This window comes from Vanessa atalanta, chromosome 2, assembly GCF_905147765.1.
Source record: "Vanessa atalanta chromosome 2, ilVanAtal1.2, whole genome shotgun sequence".
Classification (NCBI taxonomy): domain Eukaryota; kingdom Metazoa; phylum Arthropoda; class Insecta; order Lepidoptera; family Nymphalidae; genus Vanessa; species Vanessa atalanta.
The window spans coordinates 11815647-11837485 of NC_061872.1; the positions used below are offsets into that span (position 1 = coordinate 11815647).

General features: G+C 32.6%; 1 protein-coding gene across 1 annotated transcript in view; it reads left to right on the forward strand.

Moving 5' to 3' along the window:
- LOC125068968 (nuclear hormone receptor FTZ-F1 beta) overlaps positions 1-21839 on the forward strand; it is a 33156-nt gene that overhangs the window by 4930 nt on the left and 6387 nt on the right. Inside the window, exons 2-5 of the mRNA XM_047678377.1 lie at positions 19596-20078; positions 20346-20461; positions 20891-21023; positions 21324-21523. Coding sequence (XP_047534333.1) covers positions 19982-20078; positions 20346-20461; positions 20891-21023; positions 21324-21523 — 546 coding nt within the window. The 5' untranslated portion in view covers positions 19596-19981. The remainder of the gene's footprint in view (positions 1-19595; positions 20079-20345; positions 20462-20890; positions 21024-21323; positions 21524-21839) is intronic.

Consider the following 21839-nt stretch of genomic DNA (forward strand, 5'->3'; position numbering starts at 1 on the left):
ATACAAAATCTTATATAATAAATTATGTCCGTTTTCCTCATATATAAGTTGCATATGATCTGTTGCTTTACGCGACTTTAATTATGATGTGAGTTTTTGGAGTTTTTGAAATCGAGATTGTGAGTGAGCAATCTCGATGTTTCACTCAGAATCGACTTCAAAATATAACCACACTACTGCGAAAACACGTGAAATATAACCAATGTTTGTTTGTAATTCATCTCGTGCTCAGACGAAGGAAAACATAGCAAGGAATCTTGCACGTGTCAGTTGAAAATCTGCCACATGTGTATCGCTTCTCAAAAGGTGCTTACTAATATGACATTTGCAGGTTATAATTTTTGACCAGGAGTATGATTAAGCAACAAACATCGGAACACATAACTTTGTCATTTATAACATGGCAAGATGTTGCTTAAAGTGCTTTAAGCTTAATATAAACAAACCGATTGAAAGGTGCGCCAACACAAAACTCGGTTCTTTGTTTAAATTTCTCTTTCAGTCCCGTTCCGATTGGCTGTATTGAGGTCGCCGTCGATTTTAATTATTTATCCGATTGAATAAAATTAATTATAATCTGTATTTTTCTTTTTTAATTTTCGTTTATGGAACAGTGAAGATTTTTTTAAATATATAATTAAATTAAATTTTAACCACAGTGGTTAATAACTTGAAATGAAATTTTTAGTTTACCTTTAATTTTTTTTTTCTTTATTTGGAATATTAGTAATAATAGTGTTGTAAGTGACCACAGTCCGTAAGGAAAGCTATTCACGACGCTTTTAAACGACAACTTAAAATGTTATTTTTACCTAATATTTAACTTCTCATGATATAACATTTTTTATTATATACGTATATATATTTCCGTGTGTATGTCTGTTGTATATTTTTTACTTTTGCACACCTACAAACGCTCTTTCATGCACTTTCTAAAGTTGGCTGATAAAGCCTTTGTACATATATTTAGTGTTATGCAATATAGTTTTAAATAAGTATATCATGTAAAAGATGCGTATTTTATGCCGAATATGTATGTGGGAACCGTTTCTTGTAACACTTATACACGGAAGACCGGTTTCGCAGCTGTATTCATAATTTTGTTTCAAATTAAGTTGTACTTAATTTTTGTAAACAAAGAATAAATAATCCAACTACAACATTAACAGCCTGTAAATTTCCCACTGCTGGGCTAAGGCCTCCTCTCCCTTTGAGGAGAAGGTTTGAGCATGTTCCACGCTGCTTCAATGCGGATTGGTGGATACACATGTGGCAGAATTTCGAAATTAGTCACATGCAGGTTTCCTCGCGATGTTTTCCTTCACCGCCGAGCACGAGATGAATTATTAACACAAATTAAGCACATGATAATTCAGTGGTGCTTGCCTGGGTTTGAACCCGTAATTATCGGTTAAGATGCACGCGTTTTAACCACTGGGCCATCTATAGAGCCGAGATGGCCCAGTGGTTGTACCTTATAATTATGCACTTTGTCGCATTGTATGAACAATTGCAATTTATAAAGAATACACACAAATACAAATTAATATTATTATTTTAATAGTGCGGTGCTAAAATTGTTAAGAAATAAAAAAGAAACACTTTTATAGGGCCGTGACATGGCACTGATTGTATCTGTCAAAAGAAGAAAAAAATATGAACGGATGAAATAATTAAAAAAGAATTAGAATAAAGAAATATATAAATGTACATTTATATTTGCTAAAACCAGCGCTACACATTATCCAATTATTTTAAACGTTTGTATGTTTGATACAAACACTGCATTTTTTGGGCAAATTTTCGCTAAATGGCACCTGTCTTTGATGAACCTTTGCACTCGTACCACGGATATGATTAATAATGTTAAATATATATGTATATATTCAACATACAGGCCAGGCCAAGTCAAACTTCATTTTATCTACAGCTACTCTCCTATAGTTCGTATTTTTATAGTTTTTAATTAACTACATATAAAATTACATGAAGAACTTTTCCTATAAATTACACATTGCTAATATTAGATTTGAATAATTAATTGAATGACTCTTTCGCGCTTTTGCCTTACTGCTACAAATAAAAAAAAAAACACTATAATTAATTTTTGCACAGCTTCGGAGACTAAGTCAAGTTATCAATAACTTCCTAAAACAGGTGTCGTGAGGTCAATCAATGACAAAAACTGATACAATAACATACCTATATAAGACCAGGAATTCACTGATATTTAAATATAATATTGCGACATTTTTTATCTTGTAATTATACTTTAAAAAAAAAATATTTGACGTAAACAAACTTTACGAATGACAATATACTTTTTTTTCTTCAAGTCACGGTAATTGTTAAGGCTTCTGTTTTATACTCAAAACAAAGAGGTGCTTTTTTTACTTATTGTGTATCATTTTGATTTCATAAATATGTAAAAAAAAAAAAATTAAAACTTGCGTAACTCAACTCGTGTCCTAAGTGAAACCTTATTGTAAACTCTAAAAGTTCGTTGGTATTTTCTCATATAATTTTGTTTTTGGAAAATCCTTAGGCAATGATCGTGATATATTTTTTTAAATATTATATTACCTCATTCCCACCCATAAAAAGTTTATATTGTAATACATATAACTTTATCGAACAAAACCGAAATGCGCTATATACCAAAACCTTCCACATGAATCACTCCGATTTTGAATTATTTTAATAAATGTGTAAGGTCGATATTATATTTTTATAAAACATAAAACATCTAACAATGCGAATGCATATAATTTTATAATCCTTCCTCACAAAGTGTTAAATTTGTACTCGGAATGGGCGCAATTAGCCTCAGGGGTCAGGAGCGACAGTATTCGTTTAACGTTAAGCTATTGAGACTAGACTTATTAATAGCAGGAAAACAGACTATTAAGGGGTGCACATTAGGCACCTTATGGCAGGTGATGACCATCGCCCATAGACATTAGTTCTGAAAGAACATTGACGATTCAAAACATCGCCAATGCGCCACCAAACTTGGAAAATAAGATGTGATGTGTCTTGTATCTGTAGTTTTACTGGCTCACTCATCCTTCAAATTGAATGGGTGATACTTACCCAGCCGGACTTGTACAAAGCCATGCTAAATGAAACTGTGTTCTTACTTGGTGTTCGGTAGCATCGTGAGGAAACCTGTATGTGGTAAAAATTCAAAGTAACCTATGACAATTTCAAATTAAATAAAACCGAATAGTGTCGCTCTTTCTAACAATTATTGTAATCGATGGATCCCTAGGTAACTGATCTCGCATTTACTGGAGCACATCACTATGACCCTAGCGGTAGTGTTGTGACACGATTCCCGTACGACATAGATATTTATTCTGTGCATCGTCTACCGTTATGTGATACTGTAATGATATTATATATTTATCTGGTCGTCAGTGAATCTGTTGACTTTAGAGTAATTACGAATTGATATATTATAAATAATTGTATTTAACTGACTTACCTTGTATTCAAATGTTGGAACTATTGAGCTTCTTGCCGGTTCTTCTCGGTATATTCTGAACCGGGGCGTTACGTTTGATACAGTACTGAATAATGACGATTGCAAAGTGCTTGTAAAAGTCTACTTGAAAAAAGTATATTTTGATTTGATTTTCTTAATAACAATCAACAAAACAACAAAATTTAAATCATAATTAAAATTAGAAATTAAAAACGTATAATAGTTATATTCCATTTTCGAATTGTAACATGAAATAACACAATGGAGAAAAAGGCAGGTTAAGTAAAATTAACGATATTTTGTATTCAATATTAATTTATGGAACTGTAATTATTAACTTATTCCAGAAAGCTCTTATGGTTCTGGATTATTGGACTAGTTCCAAATTTAAAATGATTCAGGTATTCGTTATTATTTTATAATTATATATATTTGTGTTATATTATAATTATATATATTTGTGTGTATAACACGCACACAGTTAAACATATGAACGTTTTTTTAAACATGGAATGTACAAAAAACATTTTAAACGAATATGACATTAATAGCTTTGATTCCAAGTCATATTATATAACACATATTAGGTTACAAAAAATGGTTGAGTGAGCTATTTCTGTAGACAGTCTTATGCAAAAACTGAGCAACTAATTAAAAACATGATCGTCTGTCTGTTAAATGTTATATAATTATTAATAAATAAAATTTATTCAAACAGAATCTTGCAAACATTTTTGAATGCTCGTTTTACTTTAAATTCAAAGGTACCACCGGTAGATTCTACCAATAATAACCGACAAGAATCTTAGTATAGACTCTTTCAATCAGTTACATAGATTTATTAATTGATTTTTTACTGATCCAGCATGAAAATCAACGAATGCCAACACCACACTTTCGTCGTCTGTACAATGATTTATCGATTAATACGCGTTAATGAACTAAATGACAAGTTTTTCTGTACTTCTCGGGGCTATTAAGGTTGTCATTGTTTCTATAAAAATAAACAATCAGGATACTCGTAATATTATTGTTGTAAATATACTGCGATTACATAGTTTTGATATCAACTTTGTAAAAAACATCCTGAAGTTTTAGATGAGAAGATACGCTATATGTCTAATATCCCAATGAACATGTTGATCTTTAACGAAGATCGTGGGTTTAAAGTTTTAAACTTGAAGTGTAGAAGACTAACCGAGTTAGCATCTATGAAGAGAAGAGTATATTTGTTTTTTTCTACTTGCTAATATGTTAAACCTTTCTGCGATACTCAGTACTCTTGTTTATTGTTTAATAATAATGTATATTCATTTAAAAAAAAAGAGATTGAATGTACATTATAAATAAAAACTTAACATAGTTCAAAAACAATGAAATCAAGACGAAACCACCATGGAGCTATTACGTACACTGAACCTAATTATTTTAATAAAAATCATTTTATTTATTAAAAAAAAGTTGTGGGTGACGTGCATAATATTTATATATTCTAAATACGAATTGCAAACCGTTTTTTGTAAGTTTTAAACCAGGGCACCGAAAGTGCAAAAAGACCAGAGTCCGCAGCGCTGATGATGGGCTTAGGTCGTCGGTAAGGTGCCCAGAAGAACTATTAAAATCTTAAATTCAATTTTTTTGGAGAGCACTGCTTGCACCCGGGCCCTTTTTGCACTGTAGTCTTAAAAGACTTGAAATAGGAAATTGTAAGTAAAAGATTCAAAGTAATTTGATATCAAATGTAATTACAAACATTAAAAGTGTCGAGTCGATTGCAAAACGAACGGGTCAGGTGAGCGTAGCAAGATTTCAAATTTCATCCGTTCACGTACATTCTGACCCCGGCTTGCGTCATTAAAAGTAAAAGGCCGCCGATCGGTCTTTGAGTTCAATGCTTTATTTAATTTTTTTTATAAACATAACACGCACAGACCTACTCTAATGAGGTGATAAATAAATTTAATGTTAAATTCGAGTATAATTTTGTAACTTTCATAGCAAAATTAATTGTACTGCTTAGGCCGCGTAGGTATACTCTCAGAGTTTGTTTTATACGTAGCAAATACGAGACTAAAGATTGAAACTGGATTAAAATATATATTGTAATTCGAATGATATATGTACAAGGAATAGATAAGTATTATGAACCTTATTTTAATGAAATAAAAGCTACACATTAACATAAGTCCTTGAACGAGAAAGCCATTTATACATCCTCGGAGGTTTCACAACGGTTCAACCATTCGAAATTCGATTCGAGGAACCCATTACAGCGTGACTCACGGCACGGGAACAGGTCTTGACTGGCGCCGCCATGTGCTAAGCTTCGGTTACAATGCGAAATTTTTAAATGACCTTGAGTTCGAGCTGGGAAATACAAATTTGATATCTACACTATTAGGAATATAACTGTGTATTATATAAAAAGTACCAAAATTATATGATCTATGTATACTAACACTATAAACGCGAAAGTACCTCGTCAGCTTAAGGCGCTGAACCAATTTAGATTAAATTTTGTATATGTAAGTTAACAAAATAAAGAATGAGAAAACATGTGTACATATAGATTACATATTTTCCGTTCCTATTTAATATTACAATAATAAAATGCTAATTAGGTATATAATGATTTGTCTTATTGATATGGAAATCATTGCAATCGTTCAGTTTCGACGAGTTTAGAAGCGTGTTTGTCCGTTCCTTAAGGTTCCGTATCGCTAATCATGAATACGAAACCAATATACAATACGTTATTGGATACTTTTCATTGTAATAGATTCAGCATTTTTATATAATGAACAGATTATTGACTCTAAAGCTGCTTCCAGACTCCAGAGTACTTTTTTTATGGCAATGATGGTAAGTGGTCACCACCACACATAGACAAAGACACTGTAAAAAAATTTAACTATTCCTTATCTCACCTATGTGCCACCAATCTTGGGAACTAAGATGTTATGTCCCTTGTGCCTGTAATTACACTGGCTCACTCACCCTTCTAACCGGAACGCAACAATACATAGTACTGTTATTTGCCGGTAGAATATCTGATGAGTGGGTGGTACCTACCCAGACGGGTTTGCACAAAGCCCTTGTACCAAATGACCTTGTTATTTATTTGCATTCTTAACCTCTCGTATCAACGATCACAATCTTAATTGTCGTTCATATTTTAAAAATGTTAATATCTCTGTTCATTCTTTATAAATGCCGTAATACCGTAACTTGCAGTAATTATCACAGTTTTTATTAGAACTGTCAGTGCCGTTATGTGTTAATTGTGGCCGTGCCTTTACATTATTTCGTATTCTGTACCTACTTCTTGTTTTGAGTCACCGGCATGAAATTTTGGTGTTGATCTCTTAGTCATAGTTATCTGATATTATCTGAACGAATACTATTTATTATTGATTCTATTTAATTAACAAATAAATTGGTTTATTATTTGATGTTTAAGATATTTTCAATTAACTTTGGACCGTGATATACCTAACTTTATTTTTAGTTTTATTAGTGTGTGAATAATTATGGAGAGATTAGTTTCATATTATTATGGAGTTTGGACCAATGGACCACCTGATTTTAAGAGGTGCCCAAAGATATTGGCGCCGTAAGAAATTTTAAGCCAGGGTTGGGGGCACATTGGCAATGTAAGGAATGGATAATGCATCCTATGGCGCCATCGGGTGGCTTATTTACTCGTCACCTCCAAAGAAAAAACTCCCCTTCAAGCATTTACAATAATTATATAATTAATAATTGACAATTAAATAAAAAAACACTACACTCAACATACAGTTAATTACCTACTTTCATTTAAATTACTAATAATTATTAGTATAATGACGTCTGAGTTGCATTTATAGCCTATTCCCACCAATATAAGACGAAAGCGAAACAAACATTTGACATCGAATACCGCGATATCATTGGCCGAGAGTTTGGATTGACGAAAAAATTACGTTTTGACCGTCAACGAAGCTGTTGTCGGAACTTTGGTAGTGAAATTAAAGCGGATAATAGTAGTAAGGATAATACTCTTGTAATATAAACAATTATGTATTCATTAAGAATTTTTAGTAGTGTAAAATGTAGTTATTGTTAAACGGTATGGATTACGTAAACCTTAGGTTTGTTTATCTTTATTCTTACTTCGATTGGAATTGGCAATAAGCTATCCGATTACATATATTGAACGATACGATATATGTTTATATAAATCATTACATAGTATAAAACAAAGTCGCTTACCGCTGTCTGTCCCTATGTATGCTTAGATCTTTAAAATTTTTGTTTTTAATAGATAGATTGATTCAATAGAAAGGTTTATATGTATAATACATACACAATATAGTAGAGAAACAATGTCAATTTTAGAGGTTTCTGAAGTGATGTAAATAAACACATTTTTGCGCTTACATTACAAATGCTGTCTGTACCCTAACCTTACGAGATAGATCAAAATAATGTACTACAGTATTGTACACCTTAAAAATGCCTTCAAAAAGTCCGCTATGATGTATGTATTGTCTAACGACTGAAGAACTGTGAACGTTGTTAGATATTTTGTAGTATATTTAGTATCAGCATTGCACCCGTGCGATATATTGAATTTAATAAAAAGAAATGCAAATAAATGCAAAGACATACAAATATGATCATGAGAACAGGTACCTATTGCAATGCTGATGAGTTTTTTTTTTGGAGATGAAACTGAACTAGTAAATGTTTTTTATAGATCATCTTAAATGCCAAGTATGATAAAGCATACAACTATTTCCGGATGACGGTTTTTGTCCTATTTCGTCCACGTCGATTAAATTAGTCATCTTTCAGACCGGTCTGAATATTTATAACTCTTTATAAGGTTAGATGATTGTAATAAAAATGATGAAGAAAATTAAGGTAAATATTTAAACTTACATATTGATAGATTAAAATAAATTATATAATAAAAAAAATCTATTATTTAATAATTACGGATTGAAATATTTTTTACACGACTGTTTCCAAAGAGGAGTTTGATGTAACAGAGTTCATGTACACCATTATTTATATATGCCCGGACAGGTTTGCTGTATGTTATATCGATAGATTATTGGCACCTAGTGGCACAGACTATAAATTCAATCATTCATATATCCAGGAAAGTAGTTTTTTTAGGTAAAAAAAAAGTTTATTAAACTTAAACAAATTTCCAAAAAAAACAGCATCAATATTGACTTGACGCGTGACACGAATATAACCAAAGAGTTTTTAGTCTATATCATAGTTTAAAGTTACCCAGGAACATTCATATTGCACTATGTCGAGGTCAATAGCTTCATTCTATTAACTACGGAGTCAACACTAGATTAAATAATTCGATTCCTACGCGATGACTCAGTGCGATACATGATTCTTTTGTTCGAAGGCTCTTAGTACAACCTAATCTACAATGATTGTAATTTACACTTAATAATACGTTCACAACATCACCGAATTAATTCATGCAAATTGTATTGTTAGCCAAAATTTATATGATTGTTACGTAAAAACAAGTCTGCGTCCTTGGTTAATAAATTAAAAAAAAAAAAAACTGCTTTTAATTTCGTAATTATTCAGTAGGAACTTTTTGTTATATATATAATGTGCATTAGTTAAATACCAATGTAGGTATATTCTGATACATTTGTAGATTAATATGAATAAATTATTTCATCAAAAATTCGGATACAATTTCATCGATAATACATTTAACAAATACTTCCAAGAAACAAAACAATCGTTTATAAAGCTCGCTCGTGAGGTGTCAACCTTCGCGGAATGCGGCTGCAGCGACCCATTTTCATACTCTTCCCGTCACCGTACGCCCCACCAACTCGTTACTGTACCCCCCGTCCCTTACTCGTCACTGCTCGGTACCGGTATCGTGCCCTCGATGCGTTTGATTCCGTGTTGCGAAAATGCGTTTGTTTAACTTAGTTTATAATCATAATATCATATTAAACTGACGAGCGATATACTTATTTTTAAGTTTTCACTATACTTAAGTTGTATGTGTTTATAACGAAGTCGTAAAATAATTCTTTCAAGGCTTCAATTGTATAAATTAAAAAGCTTAATTGATTTTATTGCGTGGCCGACAAAATTTAAAAAAGATATGTGAGTATATCAAAAGTAAAGCTGTCGAATAGTGAATTTTAATTTTCATTACATTCTCATACATTATCGTCTGTAATTACATATATACATATGCATTAAGGCCTTAACTATGTATAATCTATTCCAAACACAAGAGGACAAAAGTTAAATAAACAAAATTTGACATCGAATTGCCGCGATATCATTGGTCGAGCTTGAATAATAATCAATGACATTCATTATGGAATTTAGAAAAAAAAATCGCGTTTCGAACATCGACGAAGCTGTTATCGAAACTTTGGAAGTAAAATTTAAGTGGATATTTGTAGTTAAGCGGAATAGTGTTGTATTATAAAAAAATATATATATTAATCGAGAACAGTTAGTAGTGTACAATATAGCTGAGCTTTTAACATGGCCCAGTGGTTTGAACGCGTGCATCTTAACCGATGATTTCGGGTTCAAGCCCAGGCAGACGCCACTGAATTTCATGTGCTTAATTTGTGTTTATAATTCATCTCGTGCTCGGCGGTGAAGGAAAACATCGTGAGGAAACCTGCACTTGTCTAATTTCAACGAAATTCTTCCACATGTGTATTCCACCAACTCGCATTGGAGCAGGGTGGTCGAATTAGCTCCAAACCTTCTTCTCAAAGGGAGAGGAGGCCTTAGCCCAGCAGTGGGAAATTTACAGGCTGCTAATGAGCTTTTAACAAATCGTATGAAATACATAAATCTAAGGTTTGTTTATAGTTTTGCTTCTTCGATTGGAATAGACTGATATTACATATCATGACAATACAAGATTTAATTTTAGAGTCCATTCTAAAAATAAACAAATAGTAATGGTCACTAGGAATTTCCTTTCCTTAGTTTTTGTTAGTACCGGACTCGACAAGGCTATCAACGATTTAGTGATTCATTGCTGTTAGATAAATGTAGGTATACGAATTAATTAATGCTTTGACCCCATATCTGCAATATGCGCACCAAAAGTCAACATTCCGTTCTCGCAGCTCGAGGAAAATAATATTACAGAATGAAAATCAAAACCAATATTGTAATTGAGCGTTTAATTATAATAAAATTAATTATATTGAAACACATTTCTGTGTTACAAAAAATGACGAGCACTCGTCAAAGACAACTAACTGAAGCCTTCACCAAGTTCTTTGACATTTGTAAGAAGAATAAAAAAAATAAAAATGTAAAACCTTTTTTTTTAATTTAAACTGCTACTTGAAATTCTGGTACCATCGTGTGCAGGAAGTTTAAAGAGGAAGACATGTGTATTGACAATGACAACTAACTAAGTGCCTATATTTAATACGTTATTTGAAAAACCGCAACACGTAATTCGTCAAATGCTTTGCCAATATCGAATACTTTTGCTTTGAATACTAATCGCTAAAAAACAAACAATATAATCATCCAATTGAAAGATTTTGATACATAAAGTTAGGTTTGATTTGTAGTGAAAATGATTGCTTCGTGATTTCCATTCTACGTAAATTTATACCTTAAATTAAAATTCAAAGTTTGTGTACGTTAACTTATCGGGGTTTCATAGTTAACTGTAATTTCATTTGTAAATCAATCGATGTAATCTGATTAAAAGTCTTCGACTTTTGAACTGTTTTTGGACTTTGTTTTTTAACGGACTTTATTTTTCCAATGTATGAAAACAGAAAGAAGTAACGGATTATTATACACTAGCTTTTCGTCCGGCTTCGGTCAACAGTTCAGACGGGTACAATAAGGGACTATACACGACTTTTAAATTGAGGATCAAAAGAAAAATACCTAATTTTTCCGGCTTGGCAAGTTGAAACTTTAGACATACATATAAACCTTCCTCTTCAATCTGATTATTAATGAAAATAGCATTAAAATCCGTTGCGTAGTTTAAAAGATCTAAGTGTAAAGGCGGCGGGAAGCGATTTGGTTTAAAACTATATAGAGATTAAACCAAATGCCGGTCTAAATGAATTCGCGTTTAAATATATTTTGGGTTGTCTGGAAGAGATGGCTAATTAGCCATAAGTCCGCCCATTGTACAACACTCGTAATCAACATTTATTTTTCGATTGGTTTTTTTTTACTAATTTTGTTTTACTTTTTTTCTGTGTGTTTCGTGTTGTTGTGGTGTACAATAAAGTAAATTTCATTTCATTTCATTTATTAGCCATAGTTTAAAACTATTTTGCTCATTTATAAATGTACAACTTCATTTGTAAGGTAAATAAATACTAATAATAATAAATACTGCACTGAGATTTGAACAATTTCGGCCTATTGCGTAAATCACCTGTTACAGTAAAATTTCCCGCGTAGCGACAAATGACAGGGCATTCGTAGCGTAAATAGTGCCGAGGTCAAATGACCGGTATTTAAGTCTCAGTAAGATATCTATATATATTTGTAACGCGTCTCTATCTCAGCCTCTAAATAACGTAATAAAAGCAAACACAAAAAAATAATAATACAGATACTGTCCACCGTTTTATTTCGAATTTGGAATGTAGTCGTTTTTGTTAATTTGTGGTTGATTCTGAATGAATATTTTTTATTTATTTAGTTAACCTATTTATTATAAGGTTCTAAAAATTATTTTTTATATAATCTGTCATCAATTTATTAATTTATGTATATAGATATATATTGTATTGACTAAGTACACACTGATTTTTTTATATATATATATATCGTAATGCTATACCTATGATCAATTCCAATTAAATTATTTCGCACTTATAAATACAATATTCAATCAAAACGATACAATCACTTGCTACGTCAATTATTAAATTGTTATTATACGTTTTTTCTGTCACAGCTGTTATTAATATAATAAGTTCTAAACATATACATACTTACCGGTAAGTACATAAAATCACGAAAACAATTATCTTTGAATGTATAATATTTAATCTGTGTTAAAGAATTATTCGTCATTCAATTTGTCAAAGTCGAAACTTACCTATGTATAAGCATAAAATTTCTAGAATTAACGATTTTATCTCGCAGAGTGATCTTCGTGTTATCCTCGTAAAACAAGATTTTTTACAAAAAAAAATAAGCAATATTAAAAACCATTTGATGCTGCCAGCAGTACTCATTTATATAAAACTAAACATTCAGCGAAACACCACATAATTGATGACTAAAAATGTTTTTAATTTATCGTTTATTAAATTAATGTTCTCATATAAAAAAACTGGACGTTTTTCTTGTATTTACTTAATTATGGCAAGCGTCGTCATGATTCTAAGAAACGAAGGTATCAGCGAGGCTCAGCTGCATCGGTTCAACGTTTCACAGTCTGATAAATGCGAATTGGGCAAGATATATGCAGTAACATGCCAGCCAGCAATTACATTTCTTGCTGAAGCCAAGGTGTACTACATTTACCGGCGCGACATTATAGTCGCATTAGCTGGCGTATTGACTTATGGATACCAAGTATTACGTTACAATTCGAAATATATTCTGTACTAAGCAAAGTTTTCAATTAATATATGAATTTAATTAAGCTTTTTTCTTATAGAGCCGTTGCGCAAAATGTTAAAAAAATAAACATGGCTTTTAATGAATTTCGTTTTTAAATTTTGAATGTAATGTTCATCCTTCAAGCTTCAACCTTTGCATTTTTCAAGCAGATATAATTAAAAAAAAATGTGTCTTATTTAAATGTTGTACAACATCATAAGATTATCGCATGATAAATTAAAAAAAAAAAAAACCGTACGGTAACAATATTAGTATATTTAGGGTTGTGTCTTCGAAACTGGATAGGGTTATACAAATTAAGGTTTTTACAGCTGTTATTATTCTCTAAATTTAAAAGTATCTGCGAAAGGAGGATTTATTAGATATGAATATAATATATAAATATACAAACTACAAACATATATCGAACTTGCGAGAGCTACTGAAATAAAATTAACATTCGACAGCGTAACAAGTAAAAAGAAGAGTTTAAAATCCAATAATGTGTAGGATATTTAACCGTCGGGCGTTTCAGTTGTGAAACAAAAATCACAACCAGTAGTCGCCTATGATGTTTAATATCTGACATCTCAACTTGGTAATAAGCAACATTAACATTATATCCAATCGGAAAATTGCTTGGCATGTGGTAACTCAGGCACCGTGCGCTCATTGGTCAAATCAAATAGCGCGCGCTTCGCGTTGCCTTTTACACACATCCGTCCCTTTACACGAAATCAATCTCACAGAAGGAATGATAGAAGTATTAAACATCATAAATTCAATTGTCATTGGAAAAATAAATATCGTAATACGAAGATCAAGCAACGTGCCATAAGAATAGTTTCGAGTTTGATTTGACTTTACTAACTTTCAAAGTATATAGTACACACATGTACAGTCTGTTAATTTCCCACTGCTGGGCTAAGGCCTCTCCCTCTCTCTCCCTTTGAGGAGAAATTTAGGAGCATATTCCACCACGCTGCTGCACATGTGGCACAATTTAGTTGAAATTAGACACATGCAGGTTTCCTCACGATATAGTGATATGCTGCATGTCAACCTTCGGTAGTACGAGAGACTAAGATGTAAAATAAATCCTAATATTAAATGGGCTAATAAAAGCGGACTCGACAATATCGTCATAAGAAACAGTTAGGGAGCAAATGGTATTATAAATTCGTTTAATGGCAAACTCTCTGCCATCAAAGTAATCTATTGCGGCGAATGTCAAAGGAAATACTCGTTAAGTAAACCTTTAGTTTGTAGCGCGAGGTCTCATTCGGATTAAATTATGTGTAAATTTTGTAAACAACACTATTAAAATACCCAGTTACTTTTAACAGAGTTCAAATTTTAGTATCAAAAAGTCGTTTCTTTGTTTACTTTATTTATGTGTTTACTTTATTTATGTTAAAAATTAGCTGTATAGAGCTATACAGGTTTCAATCAGACATGTATACATATAATAAAAATGGAGTGTCTGTTTTTAATATTAAAATAATCGCTTTTTACTAAATGCATATGTATGTATATACCAAAATAAAATATTTTTAATTTTTTGTCTGTTTGTTAATCTCTGGAACGGCTGGACCGATTTTGGAGGGACTTTCACTGGCAGATATCTGATATAATAAGGAGTAACTTAGGCTACAAAAATAACTTTTTTGACGCGCACGAAGTTGCGGGTACAGCTATTAACATAATTGTGTTAACTAGTGGCTGTATACTCACAATCTTTTCTCATTACATTGTAAAATAATCACATAAAAAGGTTAAAACTGTGGATTAACATCGCCGACGAAGACTCAGCTTCATATTCGATAGTGTGCCAAAAAAAAAAATTGATCAAAAAAAAGAAAAAAGAACGCAATTATCCACCTTCTTTAAAAATAGAAGATATATCAATTTCCAATTCTAAAATCACTCGATCAATACGATCGCGTTTACATTTACGATAGTCATTTTTCAATAAGAAAAAAATATATATTTGTAAAAAATGTTAATAATGACAATGATAATTATTACTTGTATGACGACAATATATCTTTACACAGACGTCGTGTTTAACAAATAGGTAATTGATTATTAGGTATTAACCGTTTGGTAGCGCCGCCGCGCCGGTCGTTACAAAATGCGATTATGCATTGATTGTGAAAGATTTCCTTTTTGAGAAAACAGTCGTGAAATCATTTTATAACAAACGAGTTTGAATCATTTATATTGTAAGAAACCCAGTACTCTTTTCTACCAATTATATAACAATAGGTACGTTAATAACTTATTTTATAGGTTGTTTGCTTCACCTTAGAATCGGCCAATATGAAGCCTCTGTATGCACGATTTGACAAAAAAAAATAAGGAGTGTGTCTCACTTTTGTTTTTCGTGGGTATTCCGGTGTACCAGAGCGCACTAGGCCTAAATATTAACTAATTAGTATTATTATAGTATTATTACAACTAACCAATTTTCTTATTTTTCCTCGTTAGCTTTCGATGAGCTTTTGTGTTGTCAATTACAAAAATAAAAATAAGAGAAGAAAGAAAAATCTTCGAAACATGCGTAGTCACTCTTGGTGGTAGGGCTTTATTTTTACAAGCCCGTCTCGGAAGGTTCCACCTACTCAGCAGATATTTACTGCCAAACAGCAATAGTCATTATTGTTGTGATTCCGTTTGAAGGCTAAGTGAGCCAGTGTAACTACAGGCGAATTATAGAATTGTTAATATTAGTTACAGCGTTGACGTCTATGAGCAGTGGTGACCACTAACCATCAGGTAGCTCATTTGCCCGTCCATCATCATCATCAACATCCTCCTGCCCTTATCCCAATTTTATTTGTAGTCGGAGTAGTATGTCTTCCTACATATATCACAAAAAGTCTTATGATTTTTCATAATGATTCGGTGGAATTCCTAGCATCGGGCTATTATAAGTAATTACTAAATCTTTTAATTACCGCTTATAGGATTTTCTTTTGCTGATAACATTAAATTATAATCAACTTTTGATAGGTTTCCAATTATAGCAATGTAATTATAATAAGACCTTAATCTAGTCTAGGTACCTACGTCTTAACTAGATCAGAATTATATATCTAAGGCCGAAACTCATATAATGTTTAATTTAATTAATAAACATAAAAAGTAAAAATTTAAGCAATTTAATTGGAAATATTTATCGTAACGAAGGAAGTTAGTTAGTTACAGTAATTTTTATAATAATATTTAGACTTTAAAATTAATATTCAGGTATTATATCGTTCTTCATTGTTAATAATTTGTCCCTTAATAAATTGATATTAATAACACGTTTATAACAAAAAATAATATCAATTTCAAAGTAATAAAAAAGCTTTCCGGGAACTGAAGCCGGTAATTATAATGAAAAAAATATATATCAAAGCGCACAAATAACCTACAACTAGTGCAGTGACAGGACAGATTACAACATCGATAATCGCAATTCGTTGATTTTATCGTAAAACCTTGTCGACACGCAGCTCAGACAGTTACTCGCGACCTCAGGCGGCGTTAAAACAAATAAATGCCAGTCATAAAGTAAACGTGTACTACATTTTGTGTAGAGTTTCCAATTCACGTTATTTGTTCGTTGCGTTTGGACAGCTGTCGTCTGGCGCTGCGAAATATATCGATATCGCATAAATTATTTCAAAATTATATTTACAATAACAAAAAGTCGATGACAAATTGTTTCAAAACACTCATTAATCAAATAACATCAATACGATTAAAATGAGTTGATTTTATTTTCTTTTGTTACTTTTATTATTATTATTTCATTATTCATATTTGAAATTTGTCAAAGTGTAAAACATTTAATCAAAAAAAAATACTAAAACGCATAGTTTTTTTCGGTTCAGTAAGATCATTTGGCAGCAACAACTGTCCGTCGTGGTTCAAGAAGAGTTCTCTGACTGCCTCGTCTATTAAATAAGTCGTTCACCTCCTACGAAATAATTTTATATTTCTTTAAGTTTTAAAGCTTATAAGTGAAGACTGAATTGTAAAATATGTTCATTTGAAAAACAAACGGTTAAACATTATCTACACATTTAAGTTTGAAGTTTCACTGAAAATGTTTTAATTGTGTCTTTATCTCCCTAAAAAGGATACTCAGTATGAATTACCTTAACGGCCTTGATAAGAATGAATCGTCATACTAGTTGGAGTTCTTTGTCCTTTGGTTAGCAGATAGCAAGCACGATGTATTCAGTATTTACTTCGTCTATTTTAGTGACGGCGTGGGTGACAGGGTGCGTCGTACTCTAGGGACAGACGACCTCAGTAATCATAGCGGTCAAGGACACAGGAAACATCGAACTGTAATTTACCGACTAGTCTGCGTAAACTCAGTTCAATACACCAACTATCACGGATAGTACCAACTATAAAGTCAATTATTACTCAAGTCATTGATCTCAAAGACGGTTAATGAGATTTTTACATTTTGTTTACTTTCGAACCATTAACTTATTAGCTCTGACTTTTTAAATTCGGAATGTAAGTGATACAGCTAGTTAAATAATAAAAAAGTGATATCCATAGTAATAATAACAGTTAATGATTGTCAAGTGTTAGAATTTGCATAAAAAAAACGAAACCGACGTGCACCTGACTTTCGGAGGAACATTATCGCAATGCATGGTACGATGTTTACGTCAGGCTGATAATATAGTGACCTTACGATAATTATCGGTCGACGCCTCGTCTCGCGTCCATCGACAACTTTGAACAACACAAGGACATTGCCGATCACATAGCCAAGCTAGGTATTTGCAATATATTTGCAATTAATAAATATTTATACTTAAGGACAGCAATAAAACTCTAATATTAATAGCATTTCATATTTAAATAACGCTTTTAAAAATATACCTACATATCTACTTAGTTTGTAATTTAATTTATAAACATAACGATAAATCTTAAAGCAATTAAATAATAAATCGGTACTAATATAATACGAAAATTTTCCGTGTCGTTCGAATCAGTAATCCGTTTAATACACTGTACAGACAAAGCTGATCGTCTGACGTACAAATGACCGTTCGGCCTTGTCTAGGCCGCGATGACGCCATGTTTTAAGCGGACGTACTTTTATTAAACACCGAAATACGTACGTCCCGTTCTTTTATCGCCAAATCACAAACGAAAAAGAGAGATAACACATATTTTATCGCATCATAAACAAAGTTATAAACACATTGCCCAATATATAAAAGATATTATGTTTATTTGTTTCATGAATTTAAAATTCCAATGTCAATCAATATACTTTTTTAACATCGTTTACCGAAAACAAAAGGACGTTTATTCATAAGGTAATTTGGATTTTCGTCTCTCTAGTAATGCTAATTTAAGTTGCAATATGCAATTGGCAATTACCGTGGTTGCCAAGGCAACGTCTGTCTGATAATGATAACAGAGAAATGTCTGGGGGCAAAGGACTCTATTGGACGTTAATTGGTTCGCCAGACAGTCTTCACTCTTTGATATGTAGCCATCCTTTTATGTTCATTCAACCTTTGTTAGACTATCGTTTACGACCATTTAAGATATCGTTTCAAAATCAAATCAAAGTGGTTTTTGCTTGACTATTAACCTCTTACGAGATAAAATGTGAATTAAAATTTCTTGAAAAAAGACCGTTGTTTCGAAAGTTGTTGCGATAGTCTGCATCTTGATATTTCTCGGGAAAACAGTTTTCCCTAGAAATATTAAGGTTTTTAACTTAAGGCATTCATCTAACTTATCAAGTACTGGAGTGACTAGCTCGTATTGGGAGCGGCGGACCAGTTCGCGCGAAAGGCGAAATGCTCGCGACCGCCCGGCTGCTACAACCGGCTCCGTGAAGGCCGCACAATTCCCCCCACTCACCTTCTCGTACTAGTGACTGCTGTTTTGTCGACAAATACATATATTTTTACTGTTAAGTTCCTTATTTATTAAACATTAATTGTATATAACGACCTTCCATGCTTTAATAATGCATTTTACGTTTAATTAAATTATAAAAAATAATGTCTGGTCATGTGAGCGCTTAAATCTAAAAAAAGATAACATCGACGATTTTAATTTTAAATTCATTCAGTAAGTGCTTACAATGTTCGAAGTTATCGCGCCTGAGCCTCGCACTGAACGTTGTAAACATAATGCCAATGACTCGGAGGTCGTTCGGTTCTATCGATAATATTGCGCGTTATCGCACAACACTGGGTGCGTCGCAAGGCCGCGGCACGACGGCCCTATGCGTGTCGTCGCGTACGTGTACACAAACACAGCGTTTTGAAACGACAGCTTTACACCAATTCTGTATTGAATGTGAACTTTGTCGAGCGTGTTACGTTTTGTTGTAATTAATGTCTACTGAAGTACTTACTGTTTATTAAAATAATCATACTATGATAGTTTTACTATTAAATAATTATTTATGAATAAATAAATATTAATCCATCGTTTCTATTTGCAGATTAACAAGATGCTGGTTTCATCGAGTTCCTGTCGACATCCTAAGACATCTTTGAAAGAAGTACACGCTCACCGCTTTTCCGACATCGAAGGACAAAGACTATGTGAATATAATTCCGTATCCCTGCGGGACATCTCAAGACTGATTCCCACGGACGCCTTAAAAACGACCAGAGACGCAAGATGATTAATGGATAAAAAGAAATATTTTTCTAAAAAAATATGCAATAAAGACAAGCGTAGTTAAATATTTTCGAACGAGTATTTTTGGAAGTTTTTTTTTACATAGACAATAATGCTTGCGCATGGTGCTTTATAGTGTAGTGAGGTGAACAAGCGTTATATCGATTGTTTGCGGGTAATGATAGAGTTGTAATTTGCGTGGTTATGAATACCGCGATGTCGAGCGAGGAGGCGGTGAAGGTGGAGGGGGGACATGTCTCCGTCACAACCATCAGCATGTCTGGTCCGGAAACTAGCAACGGTAAGATTTATATCACTAAAAATATGACATAAATACGCGAACTATGGGAACATATATTTATTTATATAAAAAAATAATGTAAGAAAAATATTAACGCATACAACAAAGTACTAGAATTAAGATCAAGTTGATAAACAATATCAAAAAATAATTTGAAATTATATTATTTACTTACGATACTTACCAACAATTGGTACAAAAAATAAATATAAGTTTTTATTGATTAAAAAAAAAAGTTTGCATAAACATATGATTCATAATTTCTAGGTCAGTTCTCCTACAGCTCGAGTGGAGTACGCATTAGCGTGTCTTCGGAACCTCATGATGAGGATTCTACTGATGCTGAAATCTCCAAAATCGATTTCACGCAACATCAATATGAGGTAATATAAATTTTCTAAACGTAGTCCGTCACATAAACGTAGTAAATACAAACACAATTTTTATCTAATTGTGGAACAGCTAGGCCTACACCAAAAATGTAATAGTGCTAAGGCTTTGAGCATGCCCAGCTGGGTTGGTACCACCACCGACATATCAATTATTCTACTACCACACATTTGAAGGATTTGCAAGGCGAATGAGCGACTGTGATCACTGGCAGAAGGAATGCAAAATTTTAGTCACCATTACCAATAGTGGTGCTAGAAACGGTTTATGCTATTCCAGTACAGATTTTAGGGAAGCTGGTGACCACTTACCTCAAACAGCCATTTTTGCATCGGACTTCCTCTATAAAATGTTAATATATAATGATTATGTGGTTTAAGGTTATAATTTTCTTCTTATTATTATAATATTTTCCTTTCCAGGTGAACATGAGAAACAAAAAGAAGCGTTCGTCAAGTGGACAGTGTGAACAGAACGCAGAACAAGAACGTCCTATGTCTTGGGAAGGGGAACTCTCCGACTCTGAAATGGTTATCGACACCAGTGTCAACAATGGTAGGAAATTACAGCAAGCATTACTATTCTGACTTTACTCCCATGCACAAGTAATCTATATATGTCTCATTCACACCAATTCACACTCCTTTTCATATATTATGACTGAATGAAAAAGTTTCTGTTTCTTGTTATATTCTGTTAATGTCCTGTTTGCGTGAAAGAATGTATACTACTAGTTCCTGTCCCGACTTCGCCTATATATGAGGGTAAAGCCCACCTGCAAATGGAGCTGCAATACGAATTCTTCACAGAAAAATAGAGAAACCGTAAATTCAATTGAAAAATATATTTTTTTAGATGAAAACAGCAGCTCCCTCGACTTACAATCCTCACGGGACTCCATCGACACTCTTCGAAACGTAACCATCAAGACTGAGATACTCAGAGAAGATCCTCTCAAATTAGAAGCCTTTCAGAGTTTGGACGATCAACGTGTTTTGGACCTTAAATACACAGTTCCCTTGCAATCGCACCAGCGGAGTCTCAGCATGAACAGGGTAAAAACTACTGTTATTCTGTATCATTTGAAGAGTTTTCTGGAACTACATGATTTGGTTAAAGGCAGGAAGATACAAGATAGTTACTACCTATTTCCTCATTTAGCTCAGTATAGTTTACCAAGCTGGGCTAATTTTGTCATTCGGGATTCATAAGAAAGACCTTCTTCGGCAGAAGGTTACAGTTTTAGTATATGTACTTATTTATTTATATTCTATCAGATTTGGTCGAATTTGTTTTCCTTGATAGAAAAGTATTTATTATTTAAGATGTGAACAAAAATTTTTGAAGCCACCACTTTACAATTCGAGATAT